At 41.8% G+C, this 18,492-nt stretch overlaps 1 protein-coding gene across 7 annotated transcripts in view; it reads left to right on the plus strand.

The window, feature by feature from the left end:
• arhgap44a (Rho GTPase activating protein 44a) overlaps window positions 1-18,492 on the plus strand; it is a 232,566-nt gene that overhangs the window by 213,090 nt on the left and 984 nt on the right. For 6 of the 7 annotated variants that reach the window (XM_028818570.2, XM_028818571.2, XM_028818565.2 and 3 more), the window contains 2 exons: window positions 4,172-4,314; window positions 4,995-5,372. In XM_028818570.2, coding sequence (XP_028674403.1) covers window positions 4,172-4,314; window positions 4,995-5,372 — 521 coding nt within the window. Of the gene's footprint in view, window positions 1-4,171; window positions 4,315-4,994; window positions 5,373-13,371; window positions 13,423-18,492 lie in introns of all 7 variants that reach the window. The other variant, XM_028818569.2, reaches the window with a different exon arrangement.

The following is an 18,492-nucleotide window of genomic DNA, read 5'->3' on the forward strand; positions in this document are numbered from 1 at the left end:
CAAGAGGAGTCTGTTAAGTTTCTGTCCTGCAGTGTTAAACATCTAGATGACCGTATAGGGCCCAGCCGTCGCACGTCCAGCAGTTCAAACTCCTGAAGCCGCTGTATGGTTTCCCCTAATCAAATTGCCAACCTGCTTCCAGTTGGATGTCACGTAGATTACGTATGAACGTATTGTCATGCCTTGACGTAGATTCTCAGTCACTGGGGCCTCACTAGGACAGCCAGTTTCTTGTTTCTAAGCCGCACTGGTTTTGCCATAGCTGTGCCTTTCAGCTAAATATCGGCGTTGAACCTCCTTCGCCATTTTAAACTGTTTGCAGGATATGTCCGTTTTTTTGGCAGGGTTTGTCTACAGCAGGGATGTCGAACTCCGGGCCTGGTGGGCTGCAGGTTTTCATTCTCACCCTTTTCCTAATCAGTGACCAGTTTTCACTGCTAATTAACTCCTTTTCCCTTCATTTTCATAGCCCTGTTTTTAAGGATTCAGTCCTCTGAATGTGTTTGTTTCTTCATTAAATGACAGCCAAACAGAAATGAGATGTGAAACGAGCCATCGGATGACCAGCTAAACTGGGATTTCAAACTCCAACCAGTCTCTTAATGAGAAGCCGATTCTTGCTGTTAATTAAACCCGTTATTTAATTCCATGGCTTGTTGCTGCTCTCATTCGGCCACAGCAGACATTTCCAAAACTGTTGATTTTTCTGTTTTTTTTCTAAGAACACCATCAGAATGTTTTGGTGAGCTGAGAGATCAACCTTACTGAGACCTTCACCTTTCTTTATTTTCAGATATTGTGAGATGAGCACAATTAAACTGGTCATGTGGCAACTTGTTTTGTGTCTTATTATTTTTTGGCTGCTAATTAAGGAAAAATAAACAACTAAGGGGCCTGAGTCAAGTTAATTAAAACTGGGTCAAAAGAAGTTAATTAGCAGCAAAAAACTGGTCACTAATGAAGAAGATGGTTAGAATGAGAACCTGCAGCCACTGCGGCCCTCCAGGCCCAGAGTTCGACACCCGTGGTCTACAGTTCGCACCATTCATTATATTCTCTTACGTGTTTTGGTGAGGAATAGCTTCCCCTTGAACATGTCTCTGCCACTAGCAACTTTCACTGTTGAGATTCTGTTAGCTCTGCCGTGGGTTCTGCTGTATTGATGCTTGGCATTGCGATATCGCGGCTCCGAAAGAATGGCGGCTTTTTTAAATAATCCATTGGCCGTGTCAGTCTCTGTGCGTGCGCTTCCTCAACCGCGGGGAGTTAATGATGTAGTTGGATCGAGACGCACCTTGATCGTTCTCAATTGCTTCATTGACTTCCTGCCATGCGTGATTAGACGCTGCACCAACGGAGTCCTCTAAGTACGGGCCGGCACAAAAGATCGGAAGGATATAGAAGAAAAAGAACAGAAGATGGAGGTTAAGGAGAGAAGAAGGTAGGAGGCCGTAATAGCTGGTGCAGGAGCGAGCGAGCAAGCGAGAGTAGACTCGTTGGTGAATGCGGGCAGCTGGGAGGAGGAGAGCCCTGGCAGGGTGTAAGTCCGACACTTGGGGTTGGATGGATTGGGGAGCATTTCAGAGGAGCAGGAGTGACCAGAATCATGGAAGGCTCGCCACGTAAGGCCAAGAAGGCAGCAGGAGTCAGGGAGGCTTGGGAGGTTGAGCCTCAGCCTGAGCGCCCTGTCCGTTGGGGGTACCTGAATCTCAGTCCAAGAAGCGAGCAGGAAAACGGACCAGTTGAGAGGCAGCTGCTCCTGCAGATAGGGCGAATCCCCTGTTACAAGGCCCATATGGGAGAAGCAGGGGAGCCGCCAGTTAAAAGGAGAAGGCACCAGGATTTTATAAAGGGACAGCTTCCAGCCAGTATTCTAACCTCGTTTTAAAGGATTTATTTATTTTGGATTTTAACCTCCACTCTTATCCCCTTGTTTTTATGGATTATTTATTAGCTTTGAGCACTGCACTTTATTTGGACACTGTTTAGTTTCGATTGCTTTTAATAAAGGCACTTGCACACTTCACACCATCCCCTTGCTCCATGTGTGATTTGTCCCCATCTTTCTAGTTCATCCGGTTACATTACCGACTGTGTTCAAGAGGCTCCCAAAATTAGAAGAGGGAGCGTGGAGCAGAACCCGCACCGTCACAGGAATTCTGTTCTGTATTTATCAGTGGCATCAGATCCCATATCATACCACAACCTTTCATTTCTACAATAAGAGCTGAGGCGTATGAACCTCACTACTTCTCATTTCTGCCATGAACCTCTGGTCAGTGGCCCCTCTTGGATCATTCTGACTTGAGATCCTTCATATTGCCTTACTGACAGGGTGCTGTTTGCTTTCCACTTCTTCATGATAAACTTATCTCCACTTTAAGGGATATTCAGTATCATTTTTTAGACATACACATTCTATACGCTTCTAGATTCTGTACCTTTCAGCAAATTGATATCCGACTCATTTTAAAATTATTGCTCTTCTTAGTCTTAGTCTTGGAAAGCACTGCCCAACTATGGGACTTCACATAGACATTAAATCTGAACTTGTTTGACATGTGTTTATAACATTCAAGTATACTTATCAGTATTGACCATATTTTGGCATTTCGACAGAACTTTATTTGTTTGTCCCTGGGGGAAGATTGGCTTTTTACATAAGCTCTTTAAATACACAAATATATAAATAGATAAATAATATTTTATATTCAAAACACTATGGTCTGAACACACACCAGAGTGACTAATAAGTAAGAAAATCCCAAAGCAAGAAAAGAAATCTCCTGACTTGACAGTCCCAATCGCAGTGAGGCATTATGCAGGTGTATTACCTTTGGTGTAAAGGACCCCCAGTCGTGTTTCTTGACATATTTCTACTGAATAATGTGTTGGCTGAAAGTCCTCAGTGATAGTATGTCACTGAGAGGATGTGTAGCTTTGTTCATAATGGCACTCTGTTTGGTCTTTATGCTCTCCTTCTCTAGTACCTCCAAGGGATCCCGAGTGCATCCCATAACTGATAATACGTTGGCTGAAAGTCCTCAGTGACAGTATGTCACTGAGAGGATGTGTAGCTTTGTTCATAATGGCACTCCGTTTGGTCTTTATGCTCTCCTTCTCTACTACCTCCAGGGGATCCTGAGTGCATCCCATAACTGAACCTGCCCTTTTAAGAAGTTTGTTGATTCGGTGGACCTCTCTTGTGATGTATCAGCACACCACACTGGCTAACACAAAACTGTAGAAGATGTGAAGGATGTCACTTCCCACATTAATGGAATGCAGTCTTCTAGGACAGAAGAACCTGCTGTTTCTTTAATGGTTCCTCTCTGAACCCTCAAGTACTTATAGGAGTGCACTCCCTGAAAAGTGGCTGGACATGGAGGCCATTTGGTGTGGCCAAAGTCAATAAGCAGTTCCTTGGTTTTGCTGATGTTAAGGTGCCGACAATTCTGAAAGTTCTCCACCTGACTCCTCTCCACTGTCTCATCCCCTCATATTGATAGACCCCATAAGTGAAGAGTCATCTGAAAATTTCTCCAAGTGACAAGACCTGCTGTTATATTTCTAGTCGGAGGTGTACAGAGTGATGACAACAGGAGACAGGCCTGTTACTTGTGTTGCTCACACAGGCCTTGACTCTCACAAACTGTGGTCTGCCCTGCTAGATCGTCCATTATCCAGGACACTATTGGGTCATCCACCTCTATATCACCGAGTTTACCTCTTAACAGGGAACCACTGGAAAAATCAAAAAACGCATAATCCTCACAGTTCTGCCAGCTTTGTCCAGATGAGAATACCTAAATTACACCTAAAGGAGGAAAACACTTGTCCACTTAAGACTTTTCAGGATTTCATTTTTCTCCCCAACTTCCCTTGTCTTTATTTTTTCCAACATTGAAATTATTGGGTGGGCTGTTTATATCACAATAGGAAAACAGTTACAAATAATGAAAATTCAGGTCTAGCACAGCAAAACACCAAATGTCCAAAGAGAGACTGTAGGATGATATAAAGTGACTAAAGTAAGTAAAGCATTGTTATGGATGGACAGATGAAAAACAACTACTGAGACGTTCTGAATTTGTTAGTTTAGATACTTGTAGACTTCCTAGCCCTGACCTTGCAGATGTCTCTGTGATTCTCAGTGTTGTTTTCTTTGCAGCACTTTGAAAAGCAAAGAACTGTCTCCTGTTATTGGACAGAAGAGTCAGGTCTCAAATGTCATGACCACGTCAGGCAGCAGCCAGCAGTGCCCTTTGACTGGGCAGCTGTCCACTGATCAGAGCCCTCACTCTCTCAGGAAAGGTCAGTACTACACCGGGAATGCTCCTTGGCAGCCTGCACAAAAACAGCTCTGGTACTTTCTGATAGGCCGAAAACCATTAATAAGATCATAAGGTATTATGAAATTAAGAGCCGGATCCCAATAACCAAATTCAGATGAAGCATCTGCTTCCACAGAACATTGTGAACCTACTATCATTTAGGTGGTGACATTTGTAATATGTTTCTTTCAACAATTTCTAAAGTACATGTCATACACCTCTAGATAGAAAGAACTTGAATCGACAGATATGAAAGGGGCTATATGATAAATAAATAGATGTGAAAGGCACTATATGATAAATAGATGGAATAAGATTGTAAAGTGGTTTGTAAAAGCTATGGGAAAGTAAACTTGATATATAAAGTGAGGCATAAAACAAAGATTCATGGATTGACTGAGCATAATTCAAAACGTAGCAGCGTTTTATGAGAATAATTCGAAACGTATCAGTGTGTCAGATTTTAGAAATGTTCTATATTTTTTTAACCCTTATTGAAATGTTTAATTTTGCCTTTCAACTTAGATATTTAAACTACACGTCTACATTGAAAAGCTAGTGTTTGTGTGTTTACATATGTATATAAGCACACATACTGTGGTACTACTATATCATACTCTTGCAAATTATCAGCTCTACATCTTTTGTTTCTTTTTACAGTGACAAAGAAACTTGCTCCTATCCCCCCTAAAGTGACTTTTGTACAACCAGGGGGCGTATCTGACCAGTCTACAGGTCAGCCTTCCCCAGTCAGCCTGTCTCCGACACCTCCCAGCACCCCATCCCCATATGGACTGAGTTATTCCCAAGCGTACACGCTACCATCTGGCCAAGTGTCGCCAGCAGTTCCCCAGTCCTTGTCATCTCCACCCTCTCTCACTGGCACCCTCTCCAAGTCTCGGCCAACTCCCAAGCCACGACAAAGACCTTCTCTTCCCCCACCACAGCCTCCTAGTGCTCAAGGGGGCTCAGGATCCAGCCCACAGTCTCTTGACACCATGATGGATGGCATGTCTCCAGGTGAAAGCATGTCTACTGGTAAGTCCAACAGAATGTGTTAAAAGTGCAAGAAGTAGGGATCTTCAGTTTGATAAAGCGTTAAAGCTGTGAGTCATGTTAAAGTTATATAACGAAATGTTTATATCTTAGAAAAATCAATTGTTCATTACTTGTCAATGCTACCAGACCAGAGTGAAGCTTTTAAACCCTCCAGGGCACACATAATGAGGTGCCACCATGTTTTGGAGTCGTAATTGCCTTTCTTTTTCGTGTTCTTTATTTTTGCACTCATAACTTATTTTCTTTTCTTATTTATTTTCTTAGTGAGGCTCAGTGGTTTTGAGTGTACGTTTTGTACTGTTACTGCTTAAATGATTGTAATTCTTCATGTTGTCTTCTCTTACAATCACCAGTGAGCCAATGTGTAGTGTTTGCCTTGTACTATTTCTAGAACATGAACCTTTTTTTTAATTTTTGTACAAAGTCTTGATTGTTAAATGATGATTTTTAGGTCATACTCAACAATAACATTTTTACCTGCTGAACCAATCATAATAGAGAAAGGCCTTTGGCAATTTCAGTAGATGTTGCCCACACTTTTGTATGACAGAGTGCCTTAGGACGCCAAAAATTGTAGAACGTGTTTTATGGGACACAAATACAGCATGCATTCGGGTTAATTTAAATTATTATTATTATTTATAACTTTTACTAGAAAAAGTTTAGAAGATGTAGGTCACGGTAGGAACGGTCGTTACCCACACTTTCTAAATGGTTTGTATTCTATCAAAGCTAAAGGGGTGCATACTAAATATGCTTTATGGAGGAAAAGAGTGAAGAAACCTAAAATATTTTTGGATGAATTAACTGTTCCTTTTACAAAAGCAAAGCAAATTTGCATATCAACCCAACCGAGTTTGACACTAGGGTCTTACTAGTTTAAATCCTTGTCAAGACTTTCAATGGTATGCATTGAATGATATGCAGGTTTGTAAACCTTCATGCTAGTTGGGTTATTTGTATTTGTTTTGTCGTCATGGGGTCCTAGGTTGACTCTGTTCTCCCCTTTATATTCTTTATTATATAAACTTGAACAAAATGTCCCCAAATCCCTACTATAGCCTTCATATTTTACATTACCTTGTAATATAGAGTACCAGAACAGGCAGGAGGAAATGGTGCACGTTAATGTATGTACTGTATTATAGATAACATGACCAAATTATAAATAGAGTTCAAATGAGTGTTATAATAATAATAATATGATATGAGCAGGGTAATAATCAGTTCCTCTTGGTTAGGCTATCAGGTGGCTGTTCTGCTTTGGTATGTTGATTAGCCTTTGGTTCAATGTAGTCCAGCATGGCCCTTGTATGGAGTGGCATAAACAAACAGTGTGGCCTATTTGAATATGCCAGCCCCAAAGAGATGTGGTATTCTCTGGATGGAAAATGACAGAGAACATGTCCTTCTTTCATGGATGAAACCGAGAAGACCTTTTGATTTTCTTTCTGCCCTTAATTTAAGTCTTATGGTTCTTGATAGACCTCTTGGGCAGGTAGGCTCGGCCCTCCATTCCAGCTGTGGCCTGTTCATGTCCTGTCATCTCTGCCACCTTTATTCCCCCAGGCTAGCTGACCAGTTCCAAAGGATAAATGTTCTGGTTCTATCCTGGGGTCATGGCTCATTCAATGTCCTGTAAGCCTGGTCAACTCTTCCCCCAAACCAATGATTTTATCTAATCTGGCTTATACAGCTACCCTGCATTTTAAAATTGGACATTGTTAGACATTAGTAATCAAAAAATCTGAACCTACTGTATATGCTAGGTATTATTCTCCATTACAATATTTCCATACTAACTTCTCACTTGATGTAAAGGTGATGACAAGGAGTTGTAAAATAAACTGTTAAGGTTTTCAAGTATGATTTGCCTAAACAGACACCTAGAAAAGGGATAAACACAGAAATTGCTTATATGAGGGTAAACTAAACAAGTAAAGGCGATTTGAAAATTACGCATTAACTGCAATGGATAGAAACTGACACAGTACAACATGTTCGCAATGGCTTATGGGTAGTTTGAATGCTCACAGCTCACGCTCTGCCATTAGATTAGTTGTAGCCATAGTCAAATGAATATGGACGGTCTGCTGCGGGATTGCACCATTGTTGAGCAACATATCGTAGTGAGATTTCTTTGGGCAAAGGGAGTAAAGCCATGGCTTGAAGGATGTTGGCTCAGTACGAAAGTGAAAACCGCCTGACTCGACGAGAAGTTAATGAATCGGTTGAAATGTTTAAAGCGGGAAGAACAAGTGTAACTGACGAAGCTTGGTCTGGTTGACCATTAACATCGTGTACACAAGCTCACATCGACATCACGGAAGACTGATGGATCATGTTGTCCACATTTGGATATCAGCTATGGATCTGCCCATACCAGAGTGCATGATGACTTGGGGTACCATAAAGTTTAAACAAGCTTACTGATCTGCACGAGCCAACATCCTTCGGTGAATTTCAGCAGGTTTGACTCCCTCTGCTCAAGGAAATATAACTAAGGCACATTATTCATCAATAGTGCAATCCCACAGTGGAGCATCCACGTTCATTTGACCTTGGCTTCACCTGGGCTAATGGCAGAGTGCTGCCCTGTGCATATTTGAACTACCCATAAGCCATCGGGAACAGGTTGTATTGCGTCAGTTTCTATCCATTGCGGTTTCCTTGTAATTTTCAAATTGCTCTTAACTATTTTAGAACTCCTTATTTTCATCCAGCTGACTATCCGATAAAATGATTGCTTTGTGCAAAGCATTTATGGCTTCGCCTACACTACCTATACTCCTGGACCTTATTGTTCTAGAAGACACTCTGTCATACAATACAGCAAATTATGGCTATAGTACTGTTAACCTTCTATTAGTATATGGCTATTTTTTAAAGTAATGCTTTATTTAATAAAATCCTTATGGTTAAAGTGCTGTTCTTTATTATCTAAAATGTTATTCTTTGAACCACAAATTAATTATGTGGATGCCAACTTTGTGCAGGAAAGTTAAAAGCAGATTTGTATCTCTGTTAAAAGTAGCATAAGATCATGTCATGTTTTCCTTCCTTTAGGCATCACAGTAGATAAGAACTACTAGGAGTGTATTTAAACTGTTAAGAAAAGCCATCCTTGTAACCCTTTCCTCCTACTCCAGCAAGGTTAGACCACTTGTCATTTGGCATATTTGTGCCCTACTCTGCACTGAATTTATCCTTTTGTCTAGCAAACCAAATCTAATGTGACAACAGATAGCTTACTCTTTAAATAAGCAGCCTCTGTCTTGTGAGCTGTAATTGGCAGTCCGTGATCTCTTACATGGCTCTCTCATGTATTGCCACAAAGTCAGTTTGGTCACCTGCTAACGAAATCTGGCACTTTTATGAATTAAAGTCAAAATTTCAGTGAATATTAATTAGTTTCAAAGGTTGGATTTAGATATATATTCTTCAGTTTAAATGCACATAATGGATTTCATTTCATAAAAGTAACTGGAATTGGAATTCTCTGACACGAGCTTGCAACTTCAGCAAAATGAAATTTGTGCCATCCGTCTTTGGTGAAAACTGAAACCTCAGGGTCATCAGATGTACACAACTGTATGGATGTTTCCACATGACACATTTCCCTGACTTCCATATCAGTAAATTTAATTAAATCATGTCTACCAGAAGCAGAAGGGGGGTCTGTTTTGTGCTTGGCTACATACACAGAAATGTTTTTTTTGTCTTTATGTCTAAAATTATTTACAAAAAAAATTAACAGTACAGTGGAACCTCGGTTCACGACCATAATTCGTTCCAAAACTCTGGTCTCAAACCGAGTTGGTCGTGAACCGAAGCGATTTCTCCCATAGGATTGTATGTAAATACAATTAATCCGTTCCAGACCGTACGAACTGTATGTATATATATATTTTTTTTTTTTTAGTTTTTAAGCACAAATATAGTTAATTATACCATAGAATGCACAGCGTAATGGTAAACTAAATGTAAAAACATTGAATAACACTGAGAAAACCTTGAACAACAGAGAAAACTAACACTGCAATAGTTCACGCTATAGTGCTAGGAACCGCTCGCTAAAAACACTTTTTTTAATGAGTCTTAAGCACAGGGGAAAAAATGAACATTTGAAAAATCCGTAATTTAATAAACCACCAAGAAAAGTAACATTGCAACAATGCAGGCTACGAACCGATCGCTGTAAATAGAACTGAAAACTAAAACAAGCCTTCTCTACCTTATGCGTCCCTCGCTCGCAAGCTCTCTCTCTCTCTCTCACTCTCTCTCGTGCCTGTGTGTGTGTGCGTGTGCGTCTCTCTTTTGTGAGCCTGGAGCGCCTGTGTGTGTGTCTCTCTAGCACGCTCCTGTGTGTGTGCGCGCCTCTCTCTCCCCCGGCCTGTGTGTGTGTGCGTGCGTCTCTCTTTTGCAAGCCTGGAGCGCCTGTGTGTGTCTCTCTCCCACGTGCTCCTGTGTGTGTGCACAGCTCTCTCTCTCTCTTGCTGTCTGTGTGTGTGCCTCTGTCTCTCCCGCTGCCTCTGTGTGTGTGTGTGTGTGTGTGTGTGTGTGTGTGTGTGTGTGTGTGTGTGTGTGGCGCTGTCTCGCTCTCTCTCTTGCTCGCTGCACAGGAAATGCACAGGGAGAGACTGAACATGTACAAACCGAAAGGGAACCTGGCTTGTTCGTATACCGAGTGTGTGGTCGTGAACCGAGGGAAAAGTTTGGCGAACTTTTTGGTCGTAAACCGAGTTGTACGTGTACCGAGACGTTCATGAACCGAGGTTCTACTGTATTTATCATGCATTGTATGCACAACATCAGTTAAAACCACATAAAATTAATGCTCTGCTTGAACTTAAAAAAAAAAAAAACTCTATAGCAGCTGAGAACATTGTTAACGCATTAAGTCAGACAACATTCTTAATAAATCAAATTAACATTATTAAGACGTCCGAAAACACAGAGTTTTGTGTAGACGTTAGTTTAACCTTCACAGACCTGGGCTGGTAACATCAACTCGTGAGGCCCTCCGAATCAACAAGATAATTGAAAGGGCAGGCTCCATTTTGGAGACACACTATGGACCCCCTGGAGGTATTAGAGGAAGAGAGAATGAAGACAAATCCGAGTGCCATTATGAACAGTTATGCACATCCTCTGTGTGACATACCAACATTGAGGACTTTCAGCCAATGAATCATTCAGCAGAAGTGTGTAAAGAAACACGACGGGGGGGTCCTTTATACCAACAACATTACGTCTGCATAACATTTCACTGGGACTGCGACCGCTAAGTCAGTTTTTGTTTCTCATTTTTAGTTACCGTATTGTCACGCTTGGGTCACAGATTTGCACAGAAACACAGGAGGTTGTAGACAGGTGACAGGAACTTCATTCAAACACTGCAAACAAACATATGTCTCTTTTTCAAACGTTTAAGCGTGCTCCTTGTCAAGACAGAGATGACAGTTCCGTCTCACAATTAAAAGAATGTAAACATATCTTCCTCTTCAAAGGAGTGCACATCAGGAGCAGGGAAGGTCAGAGAGATAGAGAAAAGCAAACAATCAAAAACTGACAGGTGCTGTTCGGACTTTTAAGTATGCAAAGTACCGCACAGATCGCGTGATAGATCGGCCGCAAATAAGCCCAGCAAGCAAGGGAGAAATGTGAAAGTAGTCTTTCAGCGTTTTTTTTAGAGGAGCGTCCGTAACCTGTAGGGGTGCGATCAGCCCCCAAGCTCACACATGTACTCGCGGATAAGTCAGGACTTGATTTTACCATATAATTTCTGGTATTTTATACTGGTGGTCGTATAAGTCGATTGCGGAAAACTCGCGCTATTGATCCAAGGGATTATGATATGCTAATGCCCACTTGAGAGAGTAACCACGGAGCACACGGCCTTTTTTTCTATGTGACAATGCGCTGTATCAGCGTGTGCTCCTAACAACTCTCTCACTCGTGCTCTCTCTCTCCCTCTCTATTGTGCCTACGTGACCACACAATAAAACCCAAACTATTCCGAAGCGACGTTTGCACTGATTTGTGTTTTTTGTATCTCACACCTTCATACACCTTTATCGTAAGAGAATCGTTTATCTACGGTGGAGCGTTCGATCCGAGGAAAATATGAAGCTGGTTTTAAATTAAACGCCATTGAAGTAGAGAAAGAAATTGGTAACTGCACTGCTGCAACAAAATTCGATGCGTCTGAGAAACTGGTGCGAGATTGGAGGAAGCAAGAAGAGGTAACAAAAAAAAATTAAGTGTCGCATTTTTGAACGGGCGTATAAGTCAGGGTCTGATTTTATGATCGATTTTTTCAGATTTCAAGACTCGACTTATATATGAGCATATACGGTATTCCACTGTTTGTTCAGATCATTGTGTGTGTCTGCATGTGTGTATATATTTATTTATTTTTGAATTTATTTACTTAAACAGCTTCTGTAAAAAGACAGATTTCCCCCAGGGACAAAATAAAGTTCTATCAAATCTCCTTCTGTCGACCATCTAACCTACAGAAACGTCTCGTCCAGAGCTCACTTCACAAATGAGGGCCACATTCCTCACCAGGCACTGTACCAGGAGCTGCTGTGTCACTTCCAAATATGTCACCAACAATACTCCTTGTATCTGATCCCTCTGGTAAATTCCATATTAAAAAACAGACCTCTCGCCAGTCTAAAAATCTTTATTTATTTTTTTACTGCGTTTCTTGTAGGGTGTGTGCAGCCATGTACTGTATGTATGTAAGTAAAATAGGAGGGAGATGGGTAGCAGATCATTTCAGGGAGCCCCTCTGAGCCGTTAGAGAGAGCAGTGTGGTAATGGTCAAAGTGAATTGATCTGCAACATGCTTTCTATGGTCTGTTTCTGTTCTTATAAATAAAATCAGAAGACACTAAGCTGATTCTCAAGCAGGGATCACACACTTCTCCAGGTCTTAATGGCTGGCTAACTTTTTAGTCTCTCCCTTCATCTTCTCTAATGGCAACCTTCTTCTTTTCTCCTGCTCTGGCTTTGTCCCCACCTGTCCCTCCTATATATGTCACCCTTTCCATTACACACCTGATGAAGGATCTACATCCAAAATGCAGTGTCTTTAACCTTCTTTCCCATTCAGCATGGAAAAAACCTTTAACTATTATTTTTCTAACTAAATCAAACATGTATTGTTATTCAAGCTAAACAGGTGGTCGAGCAAAGAAGTCTAAACGAGAAATGTTGGGGCCGCCCACCCAGTTCTCTTCATTTACTCAAATAAAAAAAAAAAACAAAATTAGGTGTTCCATGGTGCAAAATAGAAGAAAGGCGCTCCGAAATCAGAAAGGGAGCTGTCAGGCTTTGCTGTCGGTCACCAGGTAGGAGCGCCGTCCTTCAGTGTGCTCTTTTCACAGAGTGACGCCAAGATCTATAGGAGGAGGACCAGAAGGGGCAGAGTCAAATGCCTTCACTTGGGTGTCTTCTCGGTAGTGTGGAGGGAACAGAGCAGGGCATAGCTGCTAGCACCAGCGCCCCCTTTCCATCCGGGGTGGTAGTACATACTTGAGATGAGTCTGCAGAGTGATCCATTGACGTGCATGTGCAACAGTATATACAAAGCAATCAATATATGGTGTGGAAAAAAAGGGTGCACAAGGGAAGAAAATGTATAAGAATAATTTTTGTACCAAAAAAAGTCAAAAATGTATTTTGAAAGCAAGTTGGCTGCATTGTCACACTACATTTACCAAAAAAGAACTGCATAGCAAGTTTATCATTTAAAATAGTAGATCAGCGTAAATTACAATTTGTAAATACGTTGCAGACAAAGAGGTTAAACTCTCAGTGTTCACCTGAAAGGGAGCAGGAGGTGGGGGTTAGAAGAATTTGTGTATTTATTTATTTTTTTCATAACAACTGAATAGTTGATTTGTTTATTCTGCCCTGTTTGTACTCAATATTTTTTGGTTCAATTCCTGTTACTATGTACTTACAGCTGTGTGAAGCCAGTGACACAGTTATGACTAAGTGTGAGAGGGATTCTAGGGTAAGCCGGAGCTTCTGGTCTAACCCTCTGGCACTTTGGCTAACTCTGGAGCGCCTTCCAGTAGCTATATATATTTTATATATAGGCCTGTTATGTGAAGATCACCACTAACCCATCCTGTGATTCCAGCCTTTGCATGAGGGGGCTGAGAATGCAATGCAATGCATGGCTTGTTGATGGCATCACACAGTCCTACGATATACCAGTTTCTTGCTTTGGGGGTGTTTGCTCTCTCCTCCCTGACTCATGTACTACTTCTGAAACCCATGGCAATTTCCCTGGCTTACCAAATCTGTTCCTGAATGAATTACGTTCCTCTGTTCCATTTCATTATTATAACAGGGATGTCATGATGTAAGCTTAGCTTATCCAGAACTGTTATTTTAGTTGTACAAATACCATCACTCAGCGTTACCCTTTTCTCTAGTGAGGTTTATTATGTATTATTATTATTATTTATAATGTTATTATGCATTTTTGGATTTTTGAAGATTTTATTTAAGGTCATTTACAGTATTCCTGTATCAATTTTGCAGATGTGTATTTGGCATTGATTAAAAGGATCCCAGAGAAGTCGGATCTTATCTTTGAAATTAACGAGTTTAAGCTTTGCCTGTTAACAGTACTCTGTTTCACAGTAATCCACGGAAATACAAAACATTTGATCTCTTATCCAGTAAAGGTTAGGAGTAGGTCTAAACTGTGGAGGACTGGAGTAGTCTCCTGGTTTGTGAATACTTCATACGGGGTCATTGAAAACAAAATGGTCATTGGGGTCCAAAGAAGTGTACAGTGGCAACAAAAAGTCTGTGAACATTTGGAAAATGCATCTTAACTCTTTGAGGGCTGAATATTTTTTCCAAAAATCTCAGTTTTCTGCAAAGCACAAAAAGCAAAGGTTTCATATATAAGATGTCTGTTGCTGCACTTGTTTTGGCTGTGTGGGGCAGCTTGATGGCCAGCAGGAATATGCGGCAGGCCAGCCTGGCTGTCTTTGCACGGCGGTTGACACAATCTGGTTTGGACCTCTTGTCATCGTAAATGGCGGTCCTCCCGGGTGCATCAGCTACACGAGCGTGTTCAGCACTGTGATGCTGGTACCTCACTTTCGTTTTCAATTTCCAGATCACTTGCAGCGAAATTAGAGTCTGACAAATCCGAGTCTAATTCAGCGATAATATGTAAAACGTCATCCATAGAGTATTTCGCTTTGCGCATTCGTTTTGGTCTCTCACCAGATCTCGATGCCACTTTAGAGGTTACTGGCTCATCACTACTCACTCACGCACATGGAATTGAGGTCAAATCAACGAAGACTAACTTTCCTTCTAGCAAAGAGAGTCGAACTAAAATGTAACGGCGAGTTTTGTCTCAGCTGATTACCCTCCTCTACCTCCGAATTTCGACAAAAGTCGACATTCGCCCTGAAAGAGTTAAAGTAGAAAACTGCAAATTGCTACCCATGGGCAAGAGGAACATCAAGTGTAAATACGAGATGGGAGACAGTGGCCTACAGGAAGGAACCTCTGAAAAGGATTTAAGGGTTTATGTTGTCACAGTGTTTTTATCGACTAAGCAATGCACAGAAGCAAATACCGTGTTAGGTTACATCATAAAAACCATTGAATATAACTTGAGGGGCATTATGCTCAGACTATATAATACACAAGTGAGACCACATCTGGAGTGCGGTGTGCAGTTCTGGTCACCACACTCCAAGACAGACATAGCAGCACATAAAGCTGTGCAGATGGGAGCATCCAGGCGCATCATGGGATTTAAGGACATGGCCTACTCTGACAAACTTAGACTGGAAGACTGCACGGGGAGCTAATCCTGATATTTAAAATCCTCAAAGGCATAGACCCAGCAGAATTCTTTCAGCGTAAGGGTGAATCACGTACTCGAGCACATCGGCGGAAATTGAGGGGAAGTACGTTTAAGTCTAAAGCCAGGAAGCACTTCTTTACGCAAAGAGTTGGGGGAATCTGGAACAAACTAGCGAGACGTGGAGTTGAATCGGAAACCTTAAACTTTAAGAAGTGTTTAAATGAGGTGGATACTGGGACAGCTTAGCTATCAGCTAAATAAAGCTTGATGGACTCTCGATTGTCACATATCTTATGTGAACCCTTTCATGAAATGTGATCTGATCTTTATCTAAGTCACCAGTATAGACAAACACACTAATAACACTCATATTATAATCTGTCGTGTCTTTGAACACACCAATCAAACATTTACAGTGTGCTGCGGATGTAATAAGAAGTTAAGCGTAATGACGCTAACTAAAAAGATTACAAAATGCAGGCTTTCGAGGCAACTCAGGCCCCTTCTTCAGGCAGTTTGTAATCAATGACCAATCATTGCCTGAAGAAGGGGCCTGATGTGCTTTAAAAACTTGCATTTTGTAATTTTTAAAGTTAGCCAATAAAAGGGGTCATTTTGCTTGTTATGTTGTGAAGCCCAGGGGGCATAAAGGCACCCTAACCCGACACAGACAGGCACAGAGACGAGTTTAGCACACACAGATTTATTAACAGTTCAGCACTGAATGCTCACAGTACAGAATGCGTAGAACACAACACAGTCCCTTCTTTGCCGCCAGTCCTTCCACCTCCACTCTTCCTCAGGCGTTGTCCTCTTCCTCCCGACTCTGGCCATTGAGTGGTGGTAACTGGCCTCTTTTTATAGAGCACCAGGAAGGACTCCAGGTACACAACAAGCACCTCCTGGTATGGCGGAAGTGCGGCCAAATAGGTCCCTGAAAACATCCATGCGCCCCCTAATGGAGGCCACGGGCCCCCGCAGGGTTGAGCTCCCATGCTTCCTGACCTGTGGCCATGCTGGAAACCAAGGGGGCTGCCTCTCTGCCTTTCCCCCTCAGTCCCTCCATAATCTGGGTGTTCTGCCGCAACATCCATAATGGCTAATACGGTACAACACCCTAGTACTACAGTGTTCTTTGGATTATTTAACTGCTCCTTTGGTGCCAATAACATCAAACAAGCACTTCTGGCAAGCTGTGGATCAGACCTGAACACGACGTTCAGGAGGAATGTGAAACCTTTCTTCCTTATAGTAGTGTTTCAGTGCAGTCATACTTTTATGGCTCTCTTGAGCTTATTCCACAGCATCTCCATTGGGCTCTGACTGGGCTACTCCAAAAGGTGGACTTAATGTCTGCTGAGCTTCAGCTGGATGACAACCACCCTGACAATATCCTGTTGGATACCTTGATAAACATATAGGAATTCATTTGCCCCCACAGTGATGGCAAAGCAGCCCAAAAATCTGTGCTTCATCTCTGGGATGACATTTTCATGTTGGTATTACAGCTTTATATTCTTCACAATTAATTTGACCTTAGTTTCATTAGTCCACAAAACATTTTCCCAATAGCTTTGCAGAGGTCAAAGTGGTCTTTGGCAAACTTCCCACGTGGAGTGATGTGTTTTTTTGGAGCTTCCTGTTTGGTGTCCTGCCTTGGACATTATGCCTGTTCAGTGTTTTGTGTGAGGGATTAAACTGTTCCAGTGATTCCCTAAGCTGTTTCTTGGGGGTTCTTCTTGCCTCACTGAGCATTCAGTGTTGTGCCTTGCAAGCCACTTTGGCTGAACACCCACTTCTAGGGAAAGTCGCCATAGTACTAAATCATTGTATTTACACACAGTTTATCTAACTGTGGACTGATGGATATCTGAAGTCGATGTCTCGATGCATGCTCAATAATCCAGGTAAGGAAATCCTAGAAATTTGATTCTGTTCATCTGGACAAAGTTTTTAAGTGGGAGAAATATTTCGAGACTTATCCAAGTCTCTTCCTTAGTCTCAATTGACTGCAGGTTTCCCCAACCTTATAAACAGTACCTTTGCTTAATCACAGAGACTAGCACCATTGACAAAGGGCCAGTTGATCAGTGATATGCAAATTGTCCACTGATTAGTAGACGTGTGAACCATTCATAGAGGGTTGAGGAATGGCTGCAATCACAGCATTGTAAGATGGCGACAGATGTACCCTTAGGCCCCCTCCTCTGTTCAGAGATGGTCGTTCCTTTTTCACGTAAATGGCCTCCTTGATTCCTCTCTCAAACCAGCGCTCCTCCCTGTCCAGGATGTGCACCTCTTCATCTTTAAAGGAGTGACCACTATCCTGTAGATGTAAATAGACTGCGGAGTCCTGGCCTGATGAGGAAGCTCTTCTGTGTTGTGACATGCGCTTAGCCAGTGGCTGCTTGGTTTCCCCGATGTACAATTCACGGCACTCCTCCTGGCACTTAACTGCGTAAACTATGTTACTCTGTTTGTGCCGTGGGACCCGATCCTTGGGATGGACCAATCTTTGGCGTAGCGTGTTTTGGGGTTTGAACAGAGGAGGGGGCCTAAGGGTACATCTGTCGCCATCTTACAATGCTGTGATTGCAGCCATTCCTCAACCCTCTATGAATGGTTCACACGTCTACTAATCAGTGGACAATTTGCATATCACTGATCAACTGGCCCTTTGTCAATGGTGCTAGTCTCTGTGATTAAGCAAAGGTACTGTTTATAAGGTTGGGGAAACCTGCAGTCAATTGAGACTGAGGAAGAGACTTGGATAAGTCTCGAAATATTTCTCCCACTTAAAAACTTTGTCCAGATGAACAGAATCAAATTTCTAGGATATCTGAAGTCTTTGATATAATTTTGACCCCTTTGTAGCTTTATGCAAATCATTAATTCTTGACTGTAGGTCTTCCAAGATCTTTTCTGGGCTGGTATGCTTCATATCACCAGATGTTTCTTATGAATAGCAAGCTCTTTTTCTTATTGGTCAAAATATTGGTACTTGTAAGCCACACCTCCAGCCTCGTGTTATTGGTTGGACACCATGTTTGCTCACACCTGACTCCACTTAGCTTTTGTTGAAGTCATCGGCCTTGGAGTTCACAGACGTTTTCCAACCTAGGCTGTGAAGATCTGAATGATATATTCAGTGTGTACAAGAACAATGCAGTGATGTGTGTGTTCTTATGTAAACCAGGCTGTGTTTGATCATTATTGTAATTTAGATGAAGATCAAATCCT

Source organism: Erpetoichthys calabaricus, chromosome 14 (assembly GCF_900747795.2).
Source record: "Erpetoichthys calabaricus chromosome 14, fErpCal1.3, whole genome shotgun sequence".
Lineage (NCBI taxonomy): Eukaryota > Metazoa > Chordata > Cladistia > Polypteriformes > Polypteridae > Erpetoichthys > Erpetoichthys calabaricus.